Source organism: Rhipicephalus microplus, chromosome 3 (genome assembly GCF_043290135.1).
Source record: "Rhipicephalus microplus isolate Deutch F79 chromosome 3, USDA_Rmic, whole genome shotgun sequence".
In the NCBI taxonomy this organism is placed as follows: Eukaryota; Metazoa; Arthropoda; class Arachnida; order Ixodida; family Ixodidae; genus Rhipicephalus; species Rhipicephalus microplus.
In genome coordinates, this window is record NC_134702.1 from 116,850,289 (window position 1) to 116,875,707 (window position 25,419).

A 25,419-nucleotide genomic window follows, 5' to 3' on the forward strand; every position below is an offset into this window, starting at 1 on the left:
GGAGTGGCAAAATTGAATCCTATTCACTGCGTGAGTAAGGACCAGTGCGCGATCTTACGCGGAAATCATGCACTGTGTCATCGTTTTTTCATTAACACAGTAGAATAATTGGACAGATGAAGAAGGACATTACTACCAGAACTGCCATTTTGTGCTCTGCTGATCCTCACCGTTGGGGTCTTGACATCCGCTTTGCTGTTACACAGTCAATGGACATCCCGAGTCCCACGAGTTCTATAAGCCTCGAGTCCTCGATATGTTGCGCGACGGCAACTACTTTAGATAATCAAGCAGGCACCATCTCACTGCATTTAATATGTTTGTTGCATATCTCCTAAACACACTTATGGAATCATGACGCTGATTTTCCGTAAGGCGCGATGTGCATGTACTTACCCACTTTGAAGTAGTCGCTGAGTATCGCCAGATTCATGACCTTTTAGACGTGCGCGAAGCAAGCTTCATCGGCCTTCCTTTCTCTGAGAAACTGAAGCGGATCAGTGAACTCGACCAGCTGCCTATAGATGCTCCAAATGACCAGGTATCGCAAACCGGCTTTGCCAACGTATTCGTTTTCAAAGAGCTCCTTGATAATGCTGGTACTGCGTTGGAAGTTCCAAATTGGGTGCGAACCCGTGTAGATGCCCTCGGTGTACTTGGAAAAATAATTGGCCCATTGCTCTGGAAAGAGAAGAATAAAAAATGATGAAAAATATATTGTCACACAATTACTATATCGACGACGCCATTTCTATGTATTTGCTATAAGCTGCACATACTAAATTGTCATTATGCTGACTATGATGGGTTGAAACAACAATATATTCGACAACCCATCACTGACGATGACTAATATTTGTTGCACAAAGAAATACATGACACAAGAACTGCAAGATGAATATGAACCTATGTATTACCAAGAAATTGAGTTTAGATCTCATAAGGGGGATAACACATAATGAAAAGTGACGATCGTATGCAACACCAAACGCATATAGTTTTAAGAACTACTTTGCTCGTGGTGAAAATCAGCATTATTGTTCTCAAGTGAAAGCTCTTCAGTTAAGATTTCACAGTGCCGGAAGTGTCTCGAAACGTCGAATCATCGAAAGTACATAAACAACCCACACATAAATTTAGATATCTACTCTTGTATTTTTTAAAAAATACGCAAATCATATCGTTTTGCATGGAAGCAGCGTAAAAGAAGCAGTTTTTCTTATCCCGGAGCTTCGCTGAACATGAAGAAACTGTACAAGACTTCCACACTTATTTACCGTGAAACATGCTGTGTACCGCACACTTATTTTGTACTGCGACTACCAGAGCAACCATTCGAACGTTTAAACATTTATTAATAATACCATAAAACAAGAATATCGATTTGGTTGAGAGATGGTGACGTCGCAACGACCTGCCAACCGAGGTCTGTCCCAGGAAGATTTTCACTCTATAAATACAGCGATTTCTACAATTTAGGTAGCATGCAGGGCGCAAGTTGGCAAGCCCACAGAACTGTGTTTATTCTTTCTGATAGTCATCATCGCGTTGGGACTGGCTTGTAGAGGCTTAGCAACAGAATATATATATATATATATATATATATATATATATATATATATATATATATATATATATATACTGTGAGCGCTGACTACGTACTTCATCTTCATCTGTATGACAAAACCATTGTACTGATCATCATCGTATAACACGCGGGCTGGGTCTCTTTGGCTCGTGCACCTGGATTAAAGAGATAACCTGGTTACTGCCGTACCGGACGTGGTCTCATAAGTGGTGGAGCGTGCTTTGGTTTGCACGTCCTCCTGCTCTACCCGTCAGCCCTGGAGCTCCAGTCTGGTCGACGGTTGTGCCCTCAAACAACAGCGATGGCATCACGCAACGCGTCCGCTGCTGCAACCTCCCCTTCTCAGCCACTTAGGCTTAACTACACCGTGAGTACCCCCCACCGAGACCCTCCAGTATTTTCAGCTTTCGCGGCGAAGACGTCGAAGAATGGCTGGACAGTTATGACCGAACCAGCGTGTGTAATTATTGGGACGAGGCGCACAAACTGCGCTACGTTCCTTTTTACCTTGATGGCGTCGCTAAAACCTGGTATTACAAACACGAGAGCGATTTCTCCAATTGGTCGGCCTTCGCGGGGCATCTCCGTCAGGTATTTGGCACGTCTGCAGGATGCTCTGTGGTAGCGAAACAGAAGCTCGCAACCCGCATCCAGGGGGACGACGACTCATATACGTCCTACATTGAAGATGTTCTGGCTCTCTGTCGCCGATCACAAAATGACATGACAGAGACAGAGCGCATCCGACACCTACTGAAAAGTATCAACTCTGTGGCCTTCAATGCTCTCGTTATCCAGAACCCAACTACCGTCCGGGACGTCACCACCATATGCCAACGCCTGGACACGCTTTATACCATGCGCCTTCCACACGCCTCTTGCGACGCTCGCTTTACCGCACAGCATGAATTGCGAGCCCTTATCCGCACAATTGTCAGAGAGGAACTCCACGGCCTTATTTCAGGCAAGCCAACTATTGCGTCTGTCCACCCACCTCCTCCCAGCCTGAGTGAGATAATCAAGGACGAACTGGCATCAATGACAAGTGCTACACATGCCCCGTCCCCTGTGCGCTTTCCAGTGCCTTCGTACGCAGAAGTTGCATCACAGACTCGGCACCAGTTCCAACCATGCCTACGGACATCGGATGCGACCATTTGGCTGCGATGGCAACGCAAGTGCCAAGGCCACCCCACTATTTTACATGGCGTCCTCTGCGCCCCATCTGCTTCTACTGTGGCGTAAGGGTTCATATATCCCGTTTCTGCCGCCGCCGTCAGCAGGATGAACGTCGTGGTTATCCAGCTTACAAAAGAGACTTTGCCCCGAGACCCGATGAATATGATCCCATACCGTAGCCGTCCACATCCCGTCTGTCGCTCTCCCCTCAACGGTCTCAAGCTGGACTTCATCCTTCTCGTTCATCTCGTCACCGTTCTCCATCACCGTTTCGGCATACGTCATCACCCCTGCGTCCTGCGCCGATCTCTCTGGACTCGGAAAACTAGAAGGTGCAGTTTCCGGTAAAAAACAGCTTGTTGTCGAAACGTTACAACTCCTCCGTCTTTCCCAGCTAATTTACTGCCTGTTTGTGTGGAAGGTGTTTTTGTTGATGCCCTTATAGACACTGGAGCCACATTTTCGCTAATTGATCGTGAATTGTGTTTTCGCCTGTGTAAAGTGCACATTCCTTATTCCAGTCCCATGTTATGCGGCGATAATGACAGTCCGATTTGCCCGACCAGATTGTGTACTGCTCGTGCTCTCATCGATGGAATCCTTCATCACGTACAATTGGCTGTGCTGTCTTCGTGCGCTCATCAGATAATCTTAGGCATGGACTTATTGTCAGCTGCGCCTGCTGTAATTTCGTGTGGTCGGCCCCTCATTCGTATGACGAACACTGAGCTTTCTTCTGCTGCCGACCTTTCGTCGCCCAACCTTGTCACAGCTGCTGATTTTCTCCTGCCTCCCGGACAAGAACGCGTCCTTACGATCAAGTCACGATACGATCTAGATGGCGACGCTGTGGTTGTTCCTTGCCAGCGCTGTATTTTTCGAGGGATTACCATCGCATCTTGTTTAGTGCGGTTCTCACATGGTCATGCAAGCATCCCCGCCTGCAACGCGACGCCAGAACCACTACTTCTGCAAGAGGGAACCACTGTTGCCAGCATTGCTGAAGAAGCCCCGGTTTGTGTCGTCACTAGTTCATCTGCTTCGTCATTCTCAAAGTGTATGCCAGCTGAAGATCCATCTCCCGCTCTCAAGGCCACTTTGTGTGACCATCTCAACCCAACGCAAACTGATGCCTTACTAGCGTTAATAATGAAGCACAAAACTAGCTTTGACGTTTGTTCCGAAGGTATGGGTCAAACAACAGTGGCCGCTCATCGTATCAACACCGACGGATCCCGTGTCCTTCGCCGCTCCCCATACCGTGTGTCGGCTTCTGAACGCAAGCTTACAGAAGAACACGTCAACGACATGCTCGCGCGCAACGTCATCAGGCCTTCGACAAGTGCATGGTTTTCTCCTGTCATACAAGTAAAAAATAAGCATGGCTTGGTACGGTTTCGCATTGATTATAGATCACTCAACAAAATTACTCCTAAGGATGGCTACCCAATGCCTCGCATTGACGACGCTCTTGATACTTTACAAGGTGGCGAGTACTTTTCAAGTCTCGACTTGCGCTCTGGTTATTGGCAGATTCCGATGCACGAGTCTGACAAAGAAAAGACTGCGTTTGCTACGCCAGATGGGCTCTTTGAATTCAATGTGATGCCTTTCGGCTATGCAACGCCCCAGCTACATTTGAAAGAAAGAGAGACACGGCACTGCGGGGATTAAAAAAGGAGACGTGCCTTTGCTACCTGGAGGACATTGTCAACTTTTCGTCCAGCTTCTCACAGCACCTAGAACGGCTAGACGAAGTCCTCACGTGTTTAGCTAAGGCCGGTCTCCAGCTCAACACTAAGAAAGGTCGGTTTGCCAGTCACAGCATCAAGGTGTTAAGTCACGTCGTCCGTAAACATGGCTTCGAGCCCGATCCCGAAAAGGTGTCTGCGGTACTGCACTTTCCTACACCAACCACACCCAAAGATCTCCACAGCTTTCTTGGCTTGGCGTCGTATTTCCGCCGCTTTTTTGTGTGAATTCGCTACTATTGCGGCTCCTCTGAACAAATTTCCGAACACGAGCGCACCCTTTGTCTGGTCGGAAAACTGCGAAGCCGCTTTTCACACCTTCAAGCGATGCCTCACATCACGACCAGTGCTTCGCCATATCGACCCTGCAGTACTTACTCTGCTACACACTGACGCAAGTGGACTTGGCATCGGTACTGTCCTTCAGCAGAACCACACTTTTGAAGAACAAGTTGTGACCTACGCGAGCCGTACTCTTCCACCTGCTGAGCAAAATTACAGCATTACTGAGCAAGAATGTCTCGCCATCGTGTGGTCCGTACAAAAGTTTCGCCCTTAAATATACGGCTGGCATTTCACAATAGTGACTGACCATCATGCTCCGTGTTGGTTATCGTCTCTCAAAAATTTGTCGTGATGTCTTGGCCGTTTCGTACTACGATTGCAAGAGTATGACTACAGCGTCACATATAGGTCGGGTCGACAGCACCAAGATGCCGACGCTTTATCACGTTGCCTGCTCTCGCAAAACGCTGAAGTGTCACCTTCTATCTGTTTGTCACCGCTCACCAAAGTGACCAAGCAGACAGCTGCTAGTTCGAAAGAGTTAATTGCCTCGGCAGACCTTTCGTTCACAGATCTCGCCTCGCTCCAACATGCCGATACCTGCTGCCGCACAATCATCGATCGCCTCACTGGCTTATCGCGTGCTCCAAACAGCCGCCTAAAACGACAACTTGCCCGTTTCAAGCTTCAAGGTGGAAAATTATGTCGACAAATTTACCATCCTCTCGGTAACCAATGGGTTCCCGTCATTCCTCACTCACTTCGTCTGGAAGTCTTACAGGCGTTTCATGACGACGTGACAGCTGGCCACTTAGGGTTCCACAAGACTTACGACCGCCTCAAGACTCGCTGCTTTTGGTCTGGCCTCTCCACTTCTGTCACCAAGTACGTCACTTTCTGTGCGTCATGTCAGCACCGCGAACGTACCACGTGTCTTCCCGCGGGACCATTGCAACCGCTGCCATGCCCATCCACTCCCTTTGAATTTGTGGGCATAGACTTATGCAGACCTCTTCCGCTTACGCCAGGCAGTCACCGTTGGATTGTTACTGCCTTGGACAACCTTACTCGCTGCGCGGAGACGGCAGCTCTTCTATCTGGTGCTACCTCTGAAGTCACCGATTTTTTTCTTTGCGCCATTATTTTACGACCTGGAGCAGCGCGTTGCTTCTTAGTGACCGTGGCAAGACATTTCTTTCACACGTCCTTGCTGAAGTCCTCTAGGCCTCTAACACCATCCACAAGACCACATCAGCGTATCACCCAGAAATTAATGGTCTGGCTGAGCGTTTTCACCGAACTTTGTCCGACATGATCTCCATGTATGTTTAACCGGATCACAAAAACTGGGACACTATACTTCCTTTCGTCACGTTCGCGTATAATACTGCCATACCGCGTACGACAAATTACAGCCCCTTTTTCATCGTTTATGGCCGTGTACCGACTTTTGTTCTGGACACCACCTTTTTGTCCACATCTTTCGTTCCATCTTCATCTCTCCCGGAAGAGTTCGCCGCTCGCGTCGCCCGTGCCGTGAAATCGCCCGCGCCAACGCCGCTACCATTCAGGACAAGCGAAAAATCGACATTGATGCATAGCGTCGAGTTGTTCTGTTTCGCCCAGGCGACCAACTCCTTTTGTGAACACCTGTTCGGGCACATGGCCTCTGCGAAAAATTCCTTCGACAATATCGTGGCCCATACACCATTCTGGAACGAACATCCGAAGTCAACTATCACGTTGCTCCTGTCAACGCGACTCGTCATCGTCGTCACCGCCACACCGAGATCGTCCACGTCTCTCGGCTCAAACCATATATTCGGTGTTCCAACCCTTTCTAATTTGCTGCCGTCTTTCGCGAAGGGGGAAAAAAGTGTGAGCGCTGCCTACGTACTTCATCTTCATCTGTATGACAAAACCATTGTAGTGATCATCATCGTGTGTCACGCTGGCTGGGTCTCTTTGGCTCGTGCACCTGGATTAAAGAGATAACCTGGTTACTGCCGTACAGGACTTGGTCTCATAAGATATATATATATATATATATATATATATATATATATGTGTGTGTGTGTGTGTGTGTGTGGTGTGTGTGTGTGTATTCTGCGCTGCTACTACTGCGCTGCCATCTCATAAGTGCCCAAGAGCGCTCATGGGCGCGCTTCTGTCGCAGGCACGCAGGCACACATATAGCACCCGAAAACCACTCTTCTGGTTCACAGTAAACGTGAGGCGGGCATCAGACCGTGAGGGAGACTCGATCGGGTGTGAAGAGATTCTAAAAAACAGGAAAAGGCTTGCGTTCGCTTGGCAACAGACCTCGCTGCTACGTCACTCAGCTGCCCGGAGCAATTCTCTTTCACTCTTGGCCAGCTCTGCTAGAACTACTCCAACGAGACCAAGCAGGCCTCACCATGCCATTGCTGTATGCCTAAGTGACCGCCATCACAACTAGCAGTTTGCGCCTGTCTGTCCAGTGACTTTCCTTGCACGTTGCGATAGCTGGCGACGAGCAAGCCAACGCCGCCGCTAAGGCAGCACACGACTGCGACACTACCGTCACCAAGGCGGTAGCTTAGTAGGATTGTTCTTAAAAAGTTACCAGGTGGTCGCAGTTTTCGTAGAGTTCTGCTACGGCGCTTCTCATAATCATATGGTGGTTTTGGATGTTGAACCGCAATAATTGTTATTACTCCCGACAACGACTGCAGCTGCTCATTCAAACGCCGCACCAAGCCGCGCGGGTGGCAATCAGCAAGCAACAAGCCTTCGCCTTTCTTCCGAACTGAGACAAGACCGGACAGATTTGAGCGGTGGTTGCTGCTTTGCCTGCATACTGGCTGCGCCTGGCCTGTGGCACCCATGTATTCCAAGGATTGCTTTTCATCGCCTTCGTGCCGAAAATGTGGCAACAACGAAATGCTGGAACATATTAGCGGCTCTTGCCCTTACCTGGCCACAGAACGATGCGTGTTCGTTTGTCATTCTCACCTGCTCGCTATGGATTTGCAAGCGGCAGAGGGCATTGTTTTTCCTGTGCACTTGAAAAAACAAGGCTCGCGAGTCGTCTTCGAGTTCTGTTCTGCAGACCACGTGGCTTTATACGCTTCGTGATACCAATTCGCTCACAAGACTCACAAGCTTCCAGACCCACTTGAGCTTGAGGAGACAAGGTGAGCCCTATACCTACCACAAAATTTAGGCACAGTTTATGTACGTTTTTTCTATAACAGTAAAAGCTACAGTCTATATTTTGTTATCTTTCTGATAAGTCATTCTTCTTCTTACTGTTACAGATTCCGGGCTGAGATTGTAATGCTCATTATTTGCATTCTATTTTAATATACTTAACTAACTATCAATTGGTTATAGCTATTAAATTTGTTGAGAAACAGTGTTTTCATCACAGAACATAACTTCTGCTTCAGTGTATTTCTTAGCATTCTTTCTGAATACTCACCGAAATGTATGTTTTAACGTATTAGCATTTTGATGAGTAGAGTTTGCAGTATTTCAAAAGTACAACGAGATAACAGCAAATTGACGGACCCGTTCAGCAGGCGCCAGCTGAACGGTCATGCATAAACAATACCATTTTACTTTTTCTGTGTAAACGTATTGTTTAGTGAATGTCTTTGGTCGCCTGCTGCGCGGAATTGTGAGCAAAGTACTTTCGATGCTGGTCACGAGTGCATGAGCTCTGGATGGTGCTGTGCACTGGCAAAGATTCAAGCGAGCTGAGCTAATTCGCACGGGCTATATTGCCATCATTAAAAATGAGCACAGCATCAAGAGTGCACATATATTTGTGTCCAAAGAAAGTGTTTTTTATAGCCTGGTCCCACATGGCAGTGCAACGACTCGTTAGAATACTGGGTTTCCCATGGAGGCATTTAGAAAGTTATTCGGAATGAGCCAGTTGCGAGCTAGTTGTGAACTATTTGGCTTAACAGCTCAATGACAGATGCTGGATGGTGTTCTCTACAAACATTTAGTTTACCATTTACTTGGTCCTATTGATATTCCACTATGTCCGGGAGTCCACCGGGGAAAAGCAGTGTAATAGATTGGCATTGTTTGATGGCAAGCAAAAATATATGGCATGGGCAGCTTTTCAAACATCCTCTAGGCTGGCTCTATTGCTCTTAATGGTCAAAGAAATACATCTTTTATGCTGGCTAATAAAATACCACTAAAACGTTTGCAGTCCGATATAAATTTGCTGTTTTAAAGCTACATCTCTCTGCTGTCTTTCTGACCCATTATTTAACGCAAAAGTGTTTTATTCTGGTGTCCACCAAGATTTGATTGACGTGTGTTTTGACGGGGAATAAAGTGACAGAATTGACGGGGAAAATACGCAGGAGACGATGAAAAAAGTTCCGTAACGGGGTGTCCCACCTATGACCTCTGGGTCTGGGCGACACATTCTGGGTGCGCTATCCACGACGCCCTCGTCACATAGTCCACAAGCCTTAAAGATGCGTCTTTTATGTCTACCGCTGCCATTTAGAAGCCTCCTAATTGAGGTAGAGTAAAGCATGACCTGAATAAAGGAAGTCCAAATTTGTCAATGCTTTCACAAACCCATACGTAGTAACGTTACCCCAAGCATCGGTGCCGCTCGTAGCATCCATATTTACCAACAATAGCGCTGTGACACCAGCCGTTTTAGCTGGCAGTAAATGAGTGTTCCCTACACGCGCTCTTCACCCAACGAATAAACGCGATGGGTAACAGGCATGACATGACGTGCGTTGCTTGTCCCTCCATTCTGGCAGTGGTCTTTAAATAACGAAAAACTGCCACTAGGCCACATTAGCCCAAGTGCGGCGTCGCATTCACTGTATCCGCGCTAACCGTTAACTAGCTACGGTATATGCATTTACGATCATAATGGTTTGTTTAACCATTGAATATGGACGTCGGTCATTGGGATAGAGCTATAGGACTATGCGTCAACTCTGATGCATACACGTTAAGCGGTGCTATAGCTGTTAAACCTTAATAGACACAGCGCAAGCTCACTTATATTGATGCAAGTAAGCATAAAGCTACTTTTTTAAAGAATGTCTTGCTTACGTGGTTTATGGATTCTAATGGCGCAGATATGAACCATATCTGTTTTCCTGGATGTGCCAAATTCACTCAACCATACGAACGGTAGCCCATCTATAAACCTGTAATACTTTAACTGCAATTATTTCCTTGCTTTCTATGAACTGGGTCATGACAGGTCACCACACAGATTTTTTGAAAGGGCCACTCACCAGATTTGACAATTTTGAGATGACAAGCGCAATGCATTGACGAGGCGTTCATGATCACGTCGAAAGGTTTAAAACAGATATACGCATTAAAATCACCCGTATGAACACTCTTTTTACGCCCCATTTTCAAAATTTGAGGTGTTCGTAATTAAAACACCCTCAAAACACCTATTTACACCCTTATATTTGGGGTGTATTGAACAGGGCTACAAATAATTGATTGATATGTAGGGTTTAACGGCCCAAAACCACCATACGAATATGAGAGACGCTGTAGTGGAGGGCGCCTGAAATTTCGACCACCTGGGGTTTTTTAACGTGCACCCAAATCTGAGCACACGTGCCTACGAGGCTACAAATGCACGACATTTTCGGGTCATTTTGCTTATACTGTTAGTATACGTTAACCATCTTGATACAAGCAAGGCTCCCACTACTAGCAGCTTGCGAGTCTAGTAATAAATCGAAGCAGAAAGTAATGTGAGCGAAACGCAGTTTTCATCGATAAATTTATGCACGCAAACTACTATAAGATGGAAGATACAATAGGAGCGACGCTTGTTCAATAGAGTAAGGGCCAATTCTCATGTACCTGTTTCATTCATCTGTGTCGTTTACGTGATTAGTCAACACTCACAAAGTGCACTGATTTGCCTGAACAATGTAATGTGGCGCACATTAGTGTAGCCATGCATGGAACACTCCCCCCTCCCCCCGTCTCCCATAAGATCGAAGCTTTTAAAGCTGGAGTTCCTCTTCTTTCTTGTTATTGCTTGCTGCATAAAAGCGTGCAGATGCGCGCATGCGCTGTCGTCTTCGTCTTCCTAGCAGTAAGCACGTGGTAACATGTTCTCATCGAGTAGTGTGACGGCCGACGCATGCAATGTTGCAATGTCTTTACCGAAATGAAAGTGCTGATAAAATGTCACCTGCGTGACCTTGATTGTGCAGCCCCTAAAGGCCCATAGAGCTAAGCAAAAAGCATCAGCTTAGCTTTTTTACCAAAATTCACTACATTAGGTCGATGAAGGTGCGCTAAAAATTGCTCCTGAATATTACAAATGCGCGTTCTGACTAGTAGCTCGTGCAGGCCGCACTACACCGTCACAAAGTTCACTGCGATTCAGATGCACTGTAAAAGAACGAGTATAACGCAAAAGATCCCTGCCGCAAAAAAAAAAAAAACTGCGCCCGCGCTATCAGCAGAGGGCCGGAGCTAGCGTTAAACCGCATCTAGCCGGTCTGAGAGCGCCACAAGGCGCCGTCAAGTATCGTCGCCTAGACAACCTTGGCTGCCCGGTATTGCTGCGCGCCGGGCGCACAGCGCGGGAAAAGGGTCGACATCGTCTTACATGTCACTGCGTGCGCTGGCGAAAATCCTCCCGGGTGTGTGCATGTGGTGCGCGTGGCTTCTCGATCGGTAGAGTTTATTAGTCGGTGTTTAGTTTGAAATGGGCCTGCGCTGTGTGCTCCACCAGTGTGTTCTGTCAGTGCTGATTATTGCGAAGGTGCACCATCCTAAAGACCGGACCTGTGGATTCATATTCTGGAGCACTCGAAGTGAAATAGTGAGTACCGCTCTCACGTTGTTCCGTTCAGCGCTTTGTTAACTGCGTGAGCACAAGAATAACGCTTTCAAACAATTTTGTTTTCAAGCAGTTGATGACAAATCAGCTTTTCTTTACTTAGCGAGAATATTTGTCCGAACTGTTACACGGGGATGATGGCGAACTGTGATTGTGGGCAAGTTTTTTTTTTGTTTGTTTAGATTGTTTGGAATACAAAGCAGAGTGAGCGTGCGCCGCTGAGGTTCAGCGAAGAAATTGAACAGATTTTCGCGGTGCCCTTTGTTGGTAGCCGTTTTTAACGAGGCCCTCTCGTGCTGTTCATCAATTTTAGTTTTCTAATTAATACATGTGTGGGGACGGCGTCTGTTAGCTCTAAGCATCAACCGTATGTAAGACGCATATGCTTGGGCATGTCGGTAGTTCATTTACTTTCGTTTTTTTCTTATTGCACAAAAATACCGAGAATGGAAAACAAGGGCGTGGTGTCCATGTCGTTCTTTTTGGTTCTTTTTCGTTTTTTGCGGTAACACTGCCGTGATAACTAAGGTTGATGCATCGGGTGACAACACAGCATATAGATTCGCGTTAGGAGCGCCTCGCGAAGTTTGCCTACTTGCTAATACATTCAATTTCGTTAAATTTGTCAGAACCGTTATCTTCGTTCACCCGCAACGTAGCGTGACACTGCCGACAGCCATGTCTATGTAGCGGATCGAGCACTGAAGCTGGACTTTTGTTTGAACAGACCTTTAGTTTGTGTGTTTGCTCGAATTGCCTACTCTAACAGCGCAAACGCTTGTTTGAACATAACTGCTAACGTTCGAGCACATTTTATTCAGATTGTTTCCATCATGTGTAACTTGCAAAACATTCTTGTTATTCAGAGTTTGATTGTCATCGCCTCGCTTTGGCGTTTAACTTCGGTAAAGGTATTTTCGCTATGTGAAGCCTATTATTAGTTTTTTTTTGTTGCACGAAAAACACTTCAATGTTATACATACTGCACGGTATCTAAGCATGTGTTGCAGCCAAAATGTAAGACTGGGCAGCATATCTATCTGGGAACACAACACGCACAGCCACTGAACAGCCTGCACTGCACCGGGAAGGAGTTACGCTTTCTCACCCTGACTGCATGATTGAAACAAATGGCCCTAATTTAGCAGTATGCAATGGTCATTGAGTGAAGGTAACAGGCTCACTTTATTCGACATTCTCAGCCAATTTCGCGGCTATGGCGAATGTGTTTGAAAAAAAAATCGTGCTGATTTAATGCACTGAAAACTGTGAACTGCTTGAATATTTTGGTGAGAAAAAAGCTTTTGGTCACGTAGTTGCCGTTCAAACTTTTCAGACTGCTGTATGAGTGTTGTTTGTGAAAAAAAATATTTTACAAGTACCGCAGCTTTTTTTTATACCAATTTTGGTACATGTTAAGTAAAGGGGCTTATGTAAGGTGTTCGAAACTCAGCAATATTAATACAAATTTTCGGCCACATACGTCTGCAAGAATTTAGCCAAAGTATGTTATCTTTGCATTTTCTCATTGGTATACTGCACTTTGTATGAATATCTGAGCTGTGACTGCTTACTTCACAGAAAAGGTATTTTGATGAAAAATTATTTTTAGACAGCTTAAGCTGTTAACCTCTAAGAGAAAAGATCACTCATTTCACAGAATTGTCGTTTTTGTCCGTATTGAGATGCAATTTGCACCATGTGGTGGTCCAATTAAAAATCACCTTTTACCTAAATTGAAAGCAAATAAACAGTTCTTTGTATGTGACAAGTTTCATCATTACAATTTCTATTTCAAGGAATAAAATATTTTTTTGAATTTTCCCATCAACGGCAATGGGGAACTTGGATGCGTCGGCTGCTGTATGACCAAATGCCGAATGGGGAACTTGGAACTTCAAAAATCATTTAGAGGCAAAGCTCTTGAGGCCGTGGGTCGTTCCCTCCTCTGTAGTCGTACTAGTATTATGTAGCCACTTGATGAGTTGCACAATAGATAGCGTTAGTTGTTTTCACAGCATATACACGGACGAAATGATGATTCGTGGGGCGAATCGTTCGTCCGTACATTTGTGCTTTCGTCCGTTCGTCCGTACATTTGTGCTTTCGTCCGTTCGTCTGTGCATCCATCCGTCCGGGATTCCGTGTGTCGGTCTGTCTCTGAGTCCGTCCGTCTTTTTGTCCGTCCATACTGGCTTCAGACTGTCTGTTCATCCGTTTGTGCGTCCGGACAGACGAGCGCTGGGCCCCACTCATCATCATTCACTCCGTGGATATGCTGTGATTTTTTTCTCAAAACATAAATTGCTATGACAAAAGTTGGCGCATGGAAAGAACTGTTTATTTGCTTCGATTTAGGTACAAAGTCTATTTTAATTCAACCAACACATGGTGCAAGTTGCGTTTCATTATAGACGAATCAATTATTTTGTGAAATTTGCAATTTTTTCTCGTAAAGTTTCACAGCTTGAGAGGTCTGAAATATTTTTTTTTCCAAATATACCCTATGTGGAATAAGTATTCACTCCTCAGATATTCGTACAAAATGCAGTATTGATATAGAAAAATGCAGATGCAACACATTTCGGCTAAATTATTTCGGACGTATGTGGTCGAAAAATGGTAATTATATTACTGAGCTTCAAAAACTTTACGCAAGCCCTTCACTTAACTTGTAGACCAAATTTGGCACGGAAGAAGAGATACTTATGAAATAATTTTTTTTCACAAACATCCCGACGAGATTTTGGGAAGTTCAGGAGTCAGCCATGGGACCAATAAATTATTTGTTTGCGAAATATTCTAGCAGTTACCTTTTTAATGCAGCAAAATCAGCGCGATTTTTTTTCGAATACATTTGCTGTGGTCACCAAAATAACTGGGACGTCTGATGTGGAATGACCCAATAGCCAATTCTTCCATTATATAATCGCGTCAATGTGAGCCAGTCAGAGAACACTAGTATCATTCGCATTTTAATACGTAACAGTACAGTACATAATTTTACAAGTTACCTGCAATGAATACCTTCTCAATGCGCATACCGTCATGTATGCTCAGCTGCATTGTGCTTTTGTGCAATACAGATAAAATATGTATATGTTGTTGCGCGTCGTACTGTATTCCTTTTAATAAACTAATCGAATTAGTACAATGGTAGATCTGCAGAAATACACATGCAGCTGTGTTGATGCATACTTAAGCATAGAACTTGACATTAATTTAGATTGGTCGTTGCATGCAGCTGATGGAACATTATCAACTTGGAGCAGCACCTTTTTATTTGCCTGCGCGAGCAAGCTGAAAGGGTAAAGTAATGTTCATATCTACGGCACGAAAGGTGTAATGATTCTGCCACAGCGTGCTTTTTATTGCGTTTATTGCTCAGCATACCTCTTCTACCATTTCTCACTGCAGTGGATCCCGATGCTTCTGAATATGCTTGCTATGCACTAAATTTATACTTACACATAAGAAAGCAGGTAGTTATGCATGGTGCACACACTGTATTTTGCACTTTTGTGAAATTTCAGTCATTGTTCCTTGTGTATTTATTTTATGTTTCGGGTTTGAATTTTCTGTACAGAAAGAACAGCTTTGCCCCACTTCTCTCGAAGACACCAGTCATCACAGCAGCTGAAGATGATTGTGCAAGCAGCAGTGACGAGTGGTTTGGCAGTTAGAAGTATACCAACACTGACATTACATTCATACAACCCCAATTACACTACCTTGTTGAATTTGTTGAATGTTCTCTTTTTTAATGTCGAAATTTATACTGCGAGATGTAATAGGTTATAAATGGGACTCCAGAAACTCGCCTACTCTTTCTACGTGTTTTTTTTTTCTATTGTATAGGTGTCAATCAAACGCCATACGTCTCAGTCGTTTGCGCGACTAGCGCAAATGTTTTTGAAAGTTGTGGAGATTTATTGTATTGAAAACAATGAGTTTTTAGTATGGAGAGAAAGAAACTTGGTCCGGTAACATATTTCAAAATATTGCAGAATGCCATCAGAGTCCTGTTTGTCAGATTTGCAATTTTTCTTAAATAAAGGCAGATGTTATCATAAGGGCTTAAAATAGTTTTTTGCTTCGGCGTTATGTTCGGTTCCACCTTACGCTACAGGTTACTGTGCGTGCGTGTGTGTGTGTGTGTGTGTGTGTGTGTGTGTGTGTGTGTGTGTGTGTGTGTGTGTGTGTGTGTGTGTGTGTGTGTGTGTGTGTGTGTGTGTGTGTGTGTGTGTGTTGTGAAGTGCCTTCCGAGTCCTTGTCGTTTACGGCCCAGTCTACGTACACATATATACACTGGTCTCATAAATCTCATTGAAGACCATGGCACCTTATTTCATCAGCTGCATGCAAGCAGGTATAAGTGCAGTGGGTGAGACCAGTATCTTCCTTCTTCCCTGTCAGCCGCAGAGAAGGTTCGTATATGCTTCTCCCTGAGAACAATTGAGGCTTGGGCCACTTAGTGATGCATATTTGATGAAATGAAGTGCTGTGAACGGCTCTCCTCAACACACAAGTCTAAGCGTCACCACCTGTGTCTCTGTTTTTGTTGCCCGTTAATTGCGCTTCATTTGATCAAGTATGCTCATCCAATAACTGCCATCGTTTCAAGGGGATTTTCAGTGTACACCCCACTCACATGGGTGTCGCTTCATCAAACACACATAGTTTAGGGTCGTTCATAAACACCTATTAAAATAGGGTGTAACATTTCTTTACACCCTACCGTTTCAGGGTGTTTCTAAACCTTTTATTGTTTAGGGTGTTTCTAGACACGCTAAAAGGGTGTTTCCCATGAGACAAAACAAATACACCCTTATGGGTGTAAAAATTTTTAGAGTGTACGTGCCGCGGAAATGCGTCAAATTTGAAGACGAAATCTGCTCCCCTCCCCTCTGCCGGCGTACGCGTAGAGAATGAGGGCATGAAGTAGGTATAGGAATGGCCCTACGTACACGGCAATGCAGTGACGTTGATCCTCTACGTAGACAAGTTTGTTCTGACGTTGTCAACACTATACCACTTGACATGGCGAAAACTATTTAACACAGCATGCGTAGTTTATGTATTTGTTGCTTTAAGAGACGAATAAAACTTGAAATAAATAATGAGAAGCAATAAAAAATTGTGCTCGTTTTTCTTTCATTTTCACCCTTGAAATGCTACCAGATGCAGGGCCAATGTGCCAGCGTTTCGCATGCGTTCGTTTCCCCACGGTCAGCGCATTGAGCAGCCGTCCGCCGTGGAACGCTCCTACGCGTTCCCGCACTCGTTGTGCACATGTACTCTACCGCGTCTAGGCCAGCGTTTCCAAACCATCCCGAAGGAACAGGCTGAACGCCACAAAATAACGCTGATCAACAAAGCAACGCTGCTCGCGTGCTCGGGGGCTGGGCTTGTTCGGCACGTCATGCGCACGTCACCTCTTGGTCGGATGCCGGAGAGGGTGGGGAAGAGATTTGGCTTGCGAAGTTTAGGCGGAGGAGCGGCAAGGGTTTCGAGCTCGCCTACTTTCACCCTCGTTTCGCGCTGTTCAAAAACCTGTTTTGTCCGCTCGTAATGAACCGATTCAAAAAATTTTTGTGGCAAAATGTTCCTCATCGGACACCCAACAACTTACACTGTCTAACTAAAATTTGGTATGGGGCCTGGTGCGTGGCCGTTTAAATGAGTAATTCTGAGAGAAAAAAAATAATTGGACTGTGAAATAAAAGGCATTGAATTTCAATTCACACAAAAGATAAAGCTGTTTTTATTATGTTTGCTTACTCGGTCGTCTTGAGACGCCAGTGATTCTGCTGGCTGTGCGTAGTACTGTGAAGGAATGTATAGGTTAGCGGGCGTCATATGCGTGACGCGCACGATGTCTCCTTGGATGCTGACGAACGTAACACGGATGTTACGGGAGAAAACCACTACAAGACACCTGAATAAAGCGTTAGAGTTGCTTTGAGACACTTATCAATGTCATGCTTGCACAATACCTATAATGTTTTCACCGTAAAATTCAAAGGTTCTTTCAGCATTCGCCAGTCACCATTAGAAAGTGAAGATCATACTGACTGGCTATTTTAGAGGGTCCTATATTTTACGTGACCACATCTCTGATTTGATGATGTAAAGAAAACGCACGAATAGGGAGGCGGAGGGGTGCCTGGTGCAGTGACATGATATTTTCTGTACTTCATGATCCTGCTCTTTACGTAGAAATCAGAGCATTCTGCCTTAGCTTAGTTGTATGCGTATAAGCTCAACTTTATGTGGCACTGGACGATGTTTAAAGAAATAATTAGGCTTAAGCCATCCCAACAGTTCTCCTCTACGCATACTTCTTATATTTTTCTGAATCCTCGACAAAGTTGTATTCAAGTACTGAAATGACGCCTGAAATATAGTCATGTCGATAAATGTTATCTCTTCTGAAACATGCTGTGATACACAAAATACGATATCGGTCTAGGTTCAAGACAAAATACGATCGTGGCGAAAATTCCACGCTTACTCTCAAAACGGTTTTGCGACAAAAAGTATGTCCCGCAGTAAGAGCAAAGGAACTCCAGTGATTCCACCTACTTTCAGTGACGTATGGAGTGGTGTGGTGGCCCAAATCTTCAATACGAATGAACTGCTTCTGGGTCACATTGACGGTGGCTTCCTCCATCTGTCTTACTACAAAAAAAGAAAAGGAGGATTAGTGATCAATTTGAGAGCATAAGAAGTTTGGCGTGTGAAAACTATGACACCATTTTCAGGCATGCTGTAGTAAAGGGCTCAGAAAATGTTGTCATTGATTTATCGTGCAGATGAGTAAAATAAAACGGGTCTCAAGAATATCGCCATAATCGAAATGCCACACCCACAGCCAGGTTTAAACGCAAGCCTTACCTGCACCCAGCAGCGCAATTTAACCAATGCAAAACAGTAGTTGAGCAAACCAAGAATTGATCTAAATGCTACCAGTTCTCACGTCGCATTTCGCACTCTCCGGAATGAAGTCAAATTTCTTTCTACGCGTGTAATATGCATACACCTTATGCATTACATGATTCACATGAATCATTGGAGGTATCCGCTGCGTATGCTTCCCTAGAATAAATCTTGGCTAAATGTTCGAGTTGGAATATGGCAAAGCGTCTACAATTACATGCTTTGTACGAGCAGTAGGTATGCAGAGCTAATAGGTGCAATCGATACTACCCATAACTAAGTAGCTATAGAAATATTGTTGGCAACAATGAGCAGTAGCTAGTGGTATCGAGAGTAAACTCGATAGCACTACAGATGGCATAAACTAATTCAATGAATTCATTGAAGCATATCATTTGTTCCAGGAGTGCATGGCATATGATGGAGAAAGAAGATAAGAAAGGAGGGCGAGAATATTGATACTCTTGTGTTTCTACGCAACATTACTGGGCAAAGAGATAATTAGGATAATGTTCTATTCTGGCAGGATGCTTTTACACGAGGCGACTGCAAGACTTCAAGTTTATCTTGTATTGTAAGATTTATAAATAAATGAATGAATAGTTATGCTTGTTGAATGTAAGGAATCGCTGGTCGTTTTTGAATACAAGTCGTTTATTGACATATGCCGTCATTTTTACTGACAAAATATTTGTGTGGTGAGAAATTGTTCATAAATCAAGCGTGTTGGGTTTTGTCTAAAGTAGGCCATTGCAGATGTTCGGACAGTATTGACTGCCAACAACTGCAATATTATGCACATTCGATGGAAGAATTAAGAATACGACGATCTTTCTGACTGCCTTATGTATAGATGACTTATAATATCTTGATCGAAGGTTTTTTCCCTCGATCAACAGCGCTAAAAAATCATCGATGTTATTGATCTTCAAATAACTATTAAGTTTGCAACATTCGTGAGGCGTCATGTCACGATCCCGCGATCTCGCACAACAAACATCAGATGCCGTATATATTGTTATTGAAAAAAAAAGAGATGCCGTATCGACGAGGCCGTGAATGAGATGGATTCATAACCATCAGTAATGCGTGACCGGTTGAGCAGCGATCGAGTGGAGACAACCTTTCGTCTTTCTCGACAGGCACACCCGCGCGTCGCCGCCTGGAATATTATATGCATGCATGTAGCAATATCATGGCATGAATTTTCACAAAAGAGAAAATATTTTGTTGTGCTTATTATTTAGCGGCGATGTCTTGATGCACATGGCAGATAACAAGATATCTGCGTAGCGTTTCTTGCATACACTCGACAGCGATTGCCCTTCTCAATACATGTGTACTTGGATTTTGGTGTAGAGTGAATAATTTCAGGTGGTCAAAATTTTCGTACCCTCTTTCAGCGGTGCCTTTGAGATTACCAAAGTCACCATGAATCAATATTACAACTGGTTGCCCAACAACTAGCTCACAATGCGTAAAGATACCTAGCATCAGAAAAGTGTTTTTAGCAGAGGCTACACCTGGGTAAGGGTAGTTAGTGGATGTTAAATTAAGATAATAGTTGACACAATTGACTAATGCTGCTAAGAGCCGAGCCATTTCTCCTAACTTTCAAACAGTTTCTGCGAATTCTTGCTTCTGCTGTTATGTTCGGCCCCACCAGCTCACGTCTGTTGACGAATTCAAGCTATCTAATGTGGCTGCTTGGGCATGTTGATACGACATGGTACATAAAAAATACAGAAGGAACGGTACATAGCGTGTTCTGTCCGCCATGGCATAACGAGGCATATGATTTACCTGGAAACATTCCTGTGCGCAAACAGTGGACGGCAGAACGGAAGGCTACGAGATAAACGAGCGCTTGTTTTTCTCCTATCTTTCCGTTCGGCCGTCCACTGTACGCGCCGAAATGTTACTAAGGACGTCGTACAACGAAATCGCCCAACTTTCCATCTTGTAATTTTTTTTTGCTTAGGAATATTTCTGGTAAAACAGGCCTTGTAGTTGCTTCAATATTCGAACAAATGCCATCATCACCTTATACGTTGATTATGCTTGCAATGAACGCAGATTCTCCTTTCACGTCCGGCACAAACAAATCTTTACACCACTTTTTCCCTCTTTTTTATGTTGCATCTGCCGCACTGTTTTCATTTACTGCTATAGCATAACATTGCCTATTAGTGATTAGTATAGCCTATAGTAGTCTCAGATTGTTTGTAATGTAATGGTGACATTGTTATTGTTCAGCACGTCGTTCATTTTACAGCACTTCTTACGTTGATCAGCACTGTTGCGTTGCTAGCGTTAATTGTTATATTCGGAATGGCCAGAGCTTGTACATAGCCAGATCTGGTTGATGTTCCCTATAGTTGCGTCGTTATTGACTGTAATCTCAGTGAAATGGTGAATCCTCTTGCAGTAACAATGTTCTATCCTTTATAACTATTGTAGCTCTTTCGCACAGGTATGCGCAAGCGAACGCTAAATATTGCGCTTGAATGTTTGCGCTGGCGCTACGTGTGGCTTTAACTTACACCGCACACTTCATAGTGCCGGTGACTTGTCCGGAAAGCTGATGTAAGGTTTGTAGCTGCGCCATATGCATAGAGGCATGCGCTTGCGTCGTAACAGTTGGCTGCAAAACAAACAGTAAACCGCAAGCTGTTCTTCGCTGCTTCATTTGCATAACACCTTCGGCCATAGCACATAAGACCTGCCAATATAGTTTTTTTTATATATTTTTCGTCCACCAAGGTATATGTATACTGCAAATAAATCTCTAAATATTAAAGCACATTTTCGGAATACCATAAATAGGTCAGTGCAATATTTTCAACTGAAAACAATAAATAATCAACGTATTGGCAAAGCAAAGCTTCCCTCGCAGTCACACGCTTAGTTATGTCAGAACTGTGCACTGCCAAAGCTGAACAACAAAATTAGCCAACTCACGTTGTTCCTCGTACCCCAGTATTTTGCCAGCGTACGCATAGCAATCTTGAAGCCGTAATCCAGACAGAAGGAAAAGATAGGCATAGTCTTTAAGGTTCGTCTGTTTAATGATATAGCGCCTTCGTAGTAGCCAACTTTCTTGTTCGCTGCTGTAGCTCAACTACGAATAAACAGAAAAAAAAGAATGTTTGCCATGCTTCTATCGTTCGCTGTGACAATTCAGAAGACAGCACCAGTGCTAACGTTCACGGCACCATCTAACAACCTAATGACAAAAATATTTTTAAGAAATAATATTGATAAAAATAACCAATTAAGGCCATTTTTTCAAAGTTGGCAGCAAACAATCAGAAAAAACTATAAACAAAAACATAAGGGGGGAGAATGCAATCACTTCTGCTTGAAGATCACATGTTTAGTGAATTGTCGTTCACATATTGCGACTTTTTATTCACATTTCTACATTTGTTTATTGCACTGTGTGTGTGTATTTTTGTTGTTTTTGTTTTTTTCAGTCCAACCGTCTGCAGTGAGTTTGAAAGCTTTACTACTCCTAATTTTGTTATAGTGGTGTGGTTTTTGTCATCTGTGGTGTTCTTTTTCCACCACTGCCACTGCCACAAAGTATGTAGCGGTTTGAGAACTTAGTCAAGCGGATTGTCGCTCTTATTCTCATCCCTAAGATAAACTGTGTGTTGGCGGAATGAAAACCACTGTTAGTCTTAATAATATAATATATATTTATTATAATGTTATTGTTATATATATTTCTTATCCTAATATTGATAATATTACAATCCTTGAGTAGAGGCGTTTTCCCACGCCTTAAAAATACCCGGGGAATGTATAGATATTATACAGAGTAGCATGCCTGATTGAATACCCTTATTGCAACGGTCGAACACGCTTTGTGTACAAGAGTTATACCTCCCCCATCATGATTCACCCCAAGGGTAATTAGACGTGGTGCTAAAAATAATAAATATTTATTACATGAATGGTCGCAAACACCTGGTTACGTCATCTCATAGCCACCATGCTCTATCGAGCCTTGCCACATGTACGCGGCCGCACACACTGCCAAAGGCGGTAGGCATACGGAGCCCTGCAATAACTTTGTGCATAGCCCCGTGGCCAGATATACCAAGCTTTTATTACAATAGCCATAGATAATTTTGGCTGAATTTAGCCGTCGGTGTAGGAGTCGCCGTCATTCATCGTATATACGTATATATATACAAGAGAACGCGAGAAAAAGTTACAAAGAATACGGCATCCGGAATCAAACGTCTAGCCTTCAACTTGCTAGTGCGAGGCGTAGGCCACTGAGCCATGAAGGAGCACAATTTTGAACGTGGGAATGGCAAGCTAATGATATCTACCGCCTAATGCTAGTGATTTTCATATTGGAGGAACTAACACGTTTCCAGCACTACCAGCGAGATGGTGCACTGAGCTCGCGTCGCCAGACCATCAGGAAACGGCGGCACGCACTCTCATCTCCCACGCGTACTTTGCCCTGTGAATAGGGGGGCGGGGGGGGGGATTGAACGCTCAGGCGAGCGCGAGACTCTGCACTCGCTGCAGAGTCTCGGTTTGTGAAAAAGGCGCGCTTTTCAGTTTTCAGACAGAGTGAAGTTACAAATGATGCGCTTATTTGCGTTTATACGTGCCTGTAAGTACGTTTTCTGCGTAATTCGTGCGTGAAAAACGCATGAGAAGATTGCGATCTGCTTGGCATTCTTCGCGCGACCTTTCAATTGGTGCTATTGCGTTCATTGCTTGGCCTACGCGGCAAAAATGTGACTTTTTTTCTGTCCGTCACAGGCTTTGCGGTCTGACAAAAAAAAAAAACTATTACTTAACTCATAACTTCCGCAGTATTCTCATTGGATTTCATGGATTATTCCTACTATATATCGCTCTGCTATGACACCGAAAGTACATAAATTACACAAATTGGACATGAGAAATAAATGACTTTTGATGGACGTGTACAAGCGCACAAATGGTCATTCCATGCCGATTGTCTTATCTATTTTGGCGACCATCTCAAATGTATCTGAAAAGCATTGTGCTTATTCACTGCATTGAAAGCAGCGAAACGCTAGAATATTTCAGATAGAAAAAAAATTTGGTCACGTGGCTGCCTTCCGGATTGTTCTTTAGTTGTTGTTTGCCGAAAGAGCTAATATTAAGTACCCTTCTTTCTTTATGTACTTATTTTGATTTAATATACATGTAAGGTAAAGGCTCTTGTGGAAGGTGTTCAAAGCTCAGTTATATCTGTGCAATTTTTCTGGCACATACGTCTTCAAGAATATAAAACTAAAAAGAGGTTTTTATTGTATTTTTTCTATTTCAATACTACACTTTGTGTGAATATCTGAATAGAGATTACTTACTTTACAGAAGGTATATTTCGAAGAGAAGGCGTTTTTCTAGCTTTAAAGCTCCAAATTTACGGGCAAAATTCACGAACTTCACAAAATATGGTCCAATTAAAATTCACCTTTACGTTTAAAACGAAAATAAATACAGTTTTTTTTATTGGCAAGTTCTATTAATTTTTTCCTTTGAGAAAGAAAATAACTGTTGCACTTTTCCATTGGCGGAAATGGGGATTTCAAGCTCGCAGCTATCGTATGATCAAATGGGAAGAGAGGCGCAGATTATCCGCGGACAATATTTATTTTTAAACGACACATATATGAGCCCTTATGCGCCAAGACGATGCTTTATCATTGTTTTATTTTTTACCTGTTCCTCCCCAAAAGGTGCACAGAGCACTGAAGCTGCTGAGTGCTCCCTACATTACTGTTAAACTGTCCAATCAGCGAGACGGTTCCTTTTTTTACACAATATCTTGTAGATAGATGGAGAAGTGTGTGTAAACCATTATTATTACGGCAGTATTAGTGAAAGCACTCCACGCATATCAACCTCAAACTAAATGTAAGCATTTGATGAGCACCTGCTACGCTGTACACCACTTGTACTAGCAGCAGCGCTGAGGCGCGCACGAACTCCTTTATGACGCAACTTCACACACTGCGTTAAAGCACTCTTACTAAACTGTTATCACAACTGTTGGCACGGAAAGAAAAGGAACACACTCTAGGAACACGCATTTCTTCATATTGGAACCGAAGAATTGTCATGGACGTCCATCACGCTACTACACCCTTGGACTTTATGAAGTATTTCTTATGTGACCTCTTTTTCTCAACTCACAGACAGCGAGAATCCATTGACGTACCTCAACCACTCTGTTCCCGTGGTCGAATCGTGTGTCGGGGAGTCTAATGTCGATGATGACATTCACTCCGAAGTCCAGAGAGCCACGCACCATCATCTCGACCGGATCAACACTTCGAAGTTTTGCCTCGTTCTGAAAGTCGAGGTTCATTGCCTTCATCCATTTCACCAGCTGCAGCGTCTGTAATAAAAATGCTACATGTCGTAAAATGTAAAACGCTATCGATATTCCAAATATGACACCATATTATAATGCGACGCAAGGATAAATGCAATTGAATGAGTTGAAGAAAAAAGTTAGCGGAGCTTCGCACTTGTAGTACGAAGCCTCAAGAAAGTGTCGTGTTCCTGACTAGTCTTCTTTGTTTCTTTTCAAGATTATTTTTCCTCTCCTGATGTCTTTTTTGTAATTTCTCTACTATCTCTGTCTCCTTTCGCACTCTATGGAACCTTCTTACCAATACAATTTCATTCGGAAGCCAATTCTCGTCCATTGTGTTTACCCTTCATGGGGGTGTTTTTTCTTCGCTGTCAACCTCATGCGCCGTTCACCCGATGAAGGCAGAAAATCGTTGCGGTAGGAAGCTAAACCGAGAATT

The 25,419-nt window shown here is 43.8% G+C and overlaps 1 protein-coding gene and 1 long non-coding RNA gene across 2 annotated transcripts; one reads left to right on the top strand and one right to left on the bottom strand.

The window, feature by feature from the left end:
- Positions 1 to 406: 406 nt before the first annotated feature.
- Positions 407 to 21,717, bottom strand: LOC142803306 (uncharacterized). Its single transcript, XM_075888435.1, has 3 exons — positions 21,563 to 21,717; positions 18,248 to 18,343; positions 407 to 681 (listed from the first exon to the last, which is right to left on the bottom strand). Exons 2-3 carry the CDS (start codon positions 18,333 to 18,335, stop codon positions 440 to 442), a joined length of 330 nt encoding a protein of 109 aa, XP_075744550.1. The 5' UTR covers positions 18,336 to 18,343; positions 21,563 to 21,717; the 3' UTR covers positions 407 to 439.
- On the top strand, positions 11,407 to 15,735 carry LOC142803305 (uncharacterized). Its single transcript, XR_012894046.1, has 2 exons — positions 11,407 to 11,644; positions 15,249 to 15,735. It is a non-coding gene; the product is annotated as an uncharacterized LOC142803305 (long non-coding RNA).
- Positions 21,718 to 25,419: the final 3,702 nt, after the last annotated feature.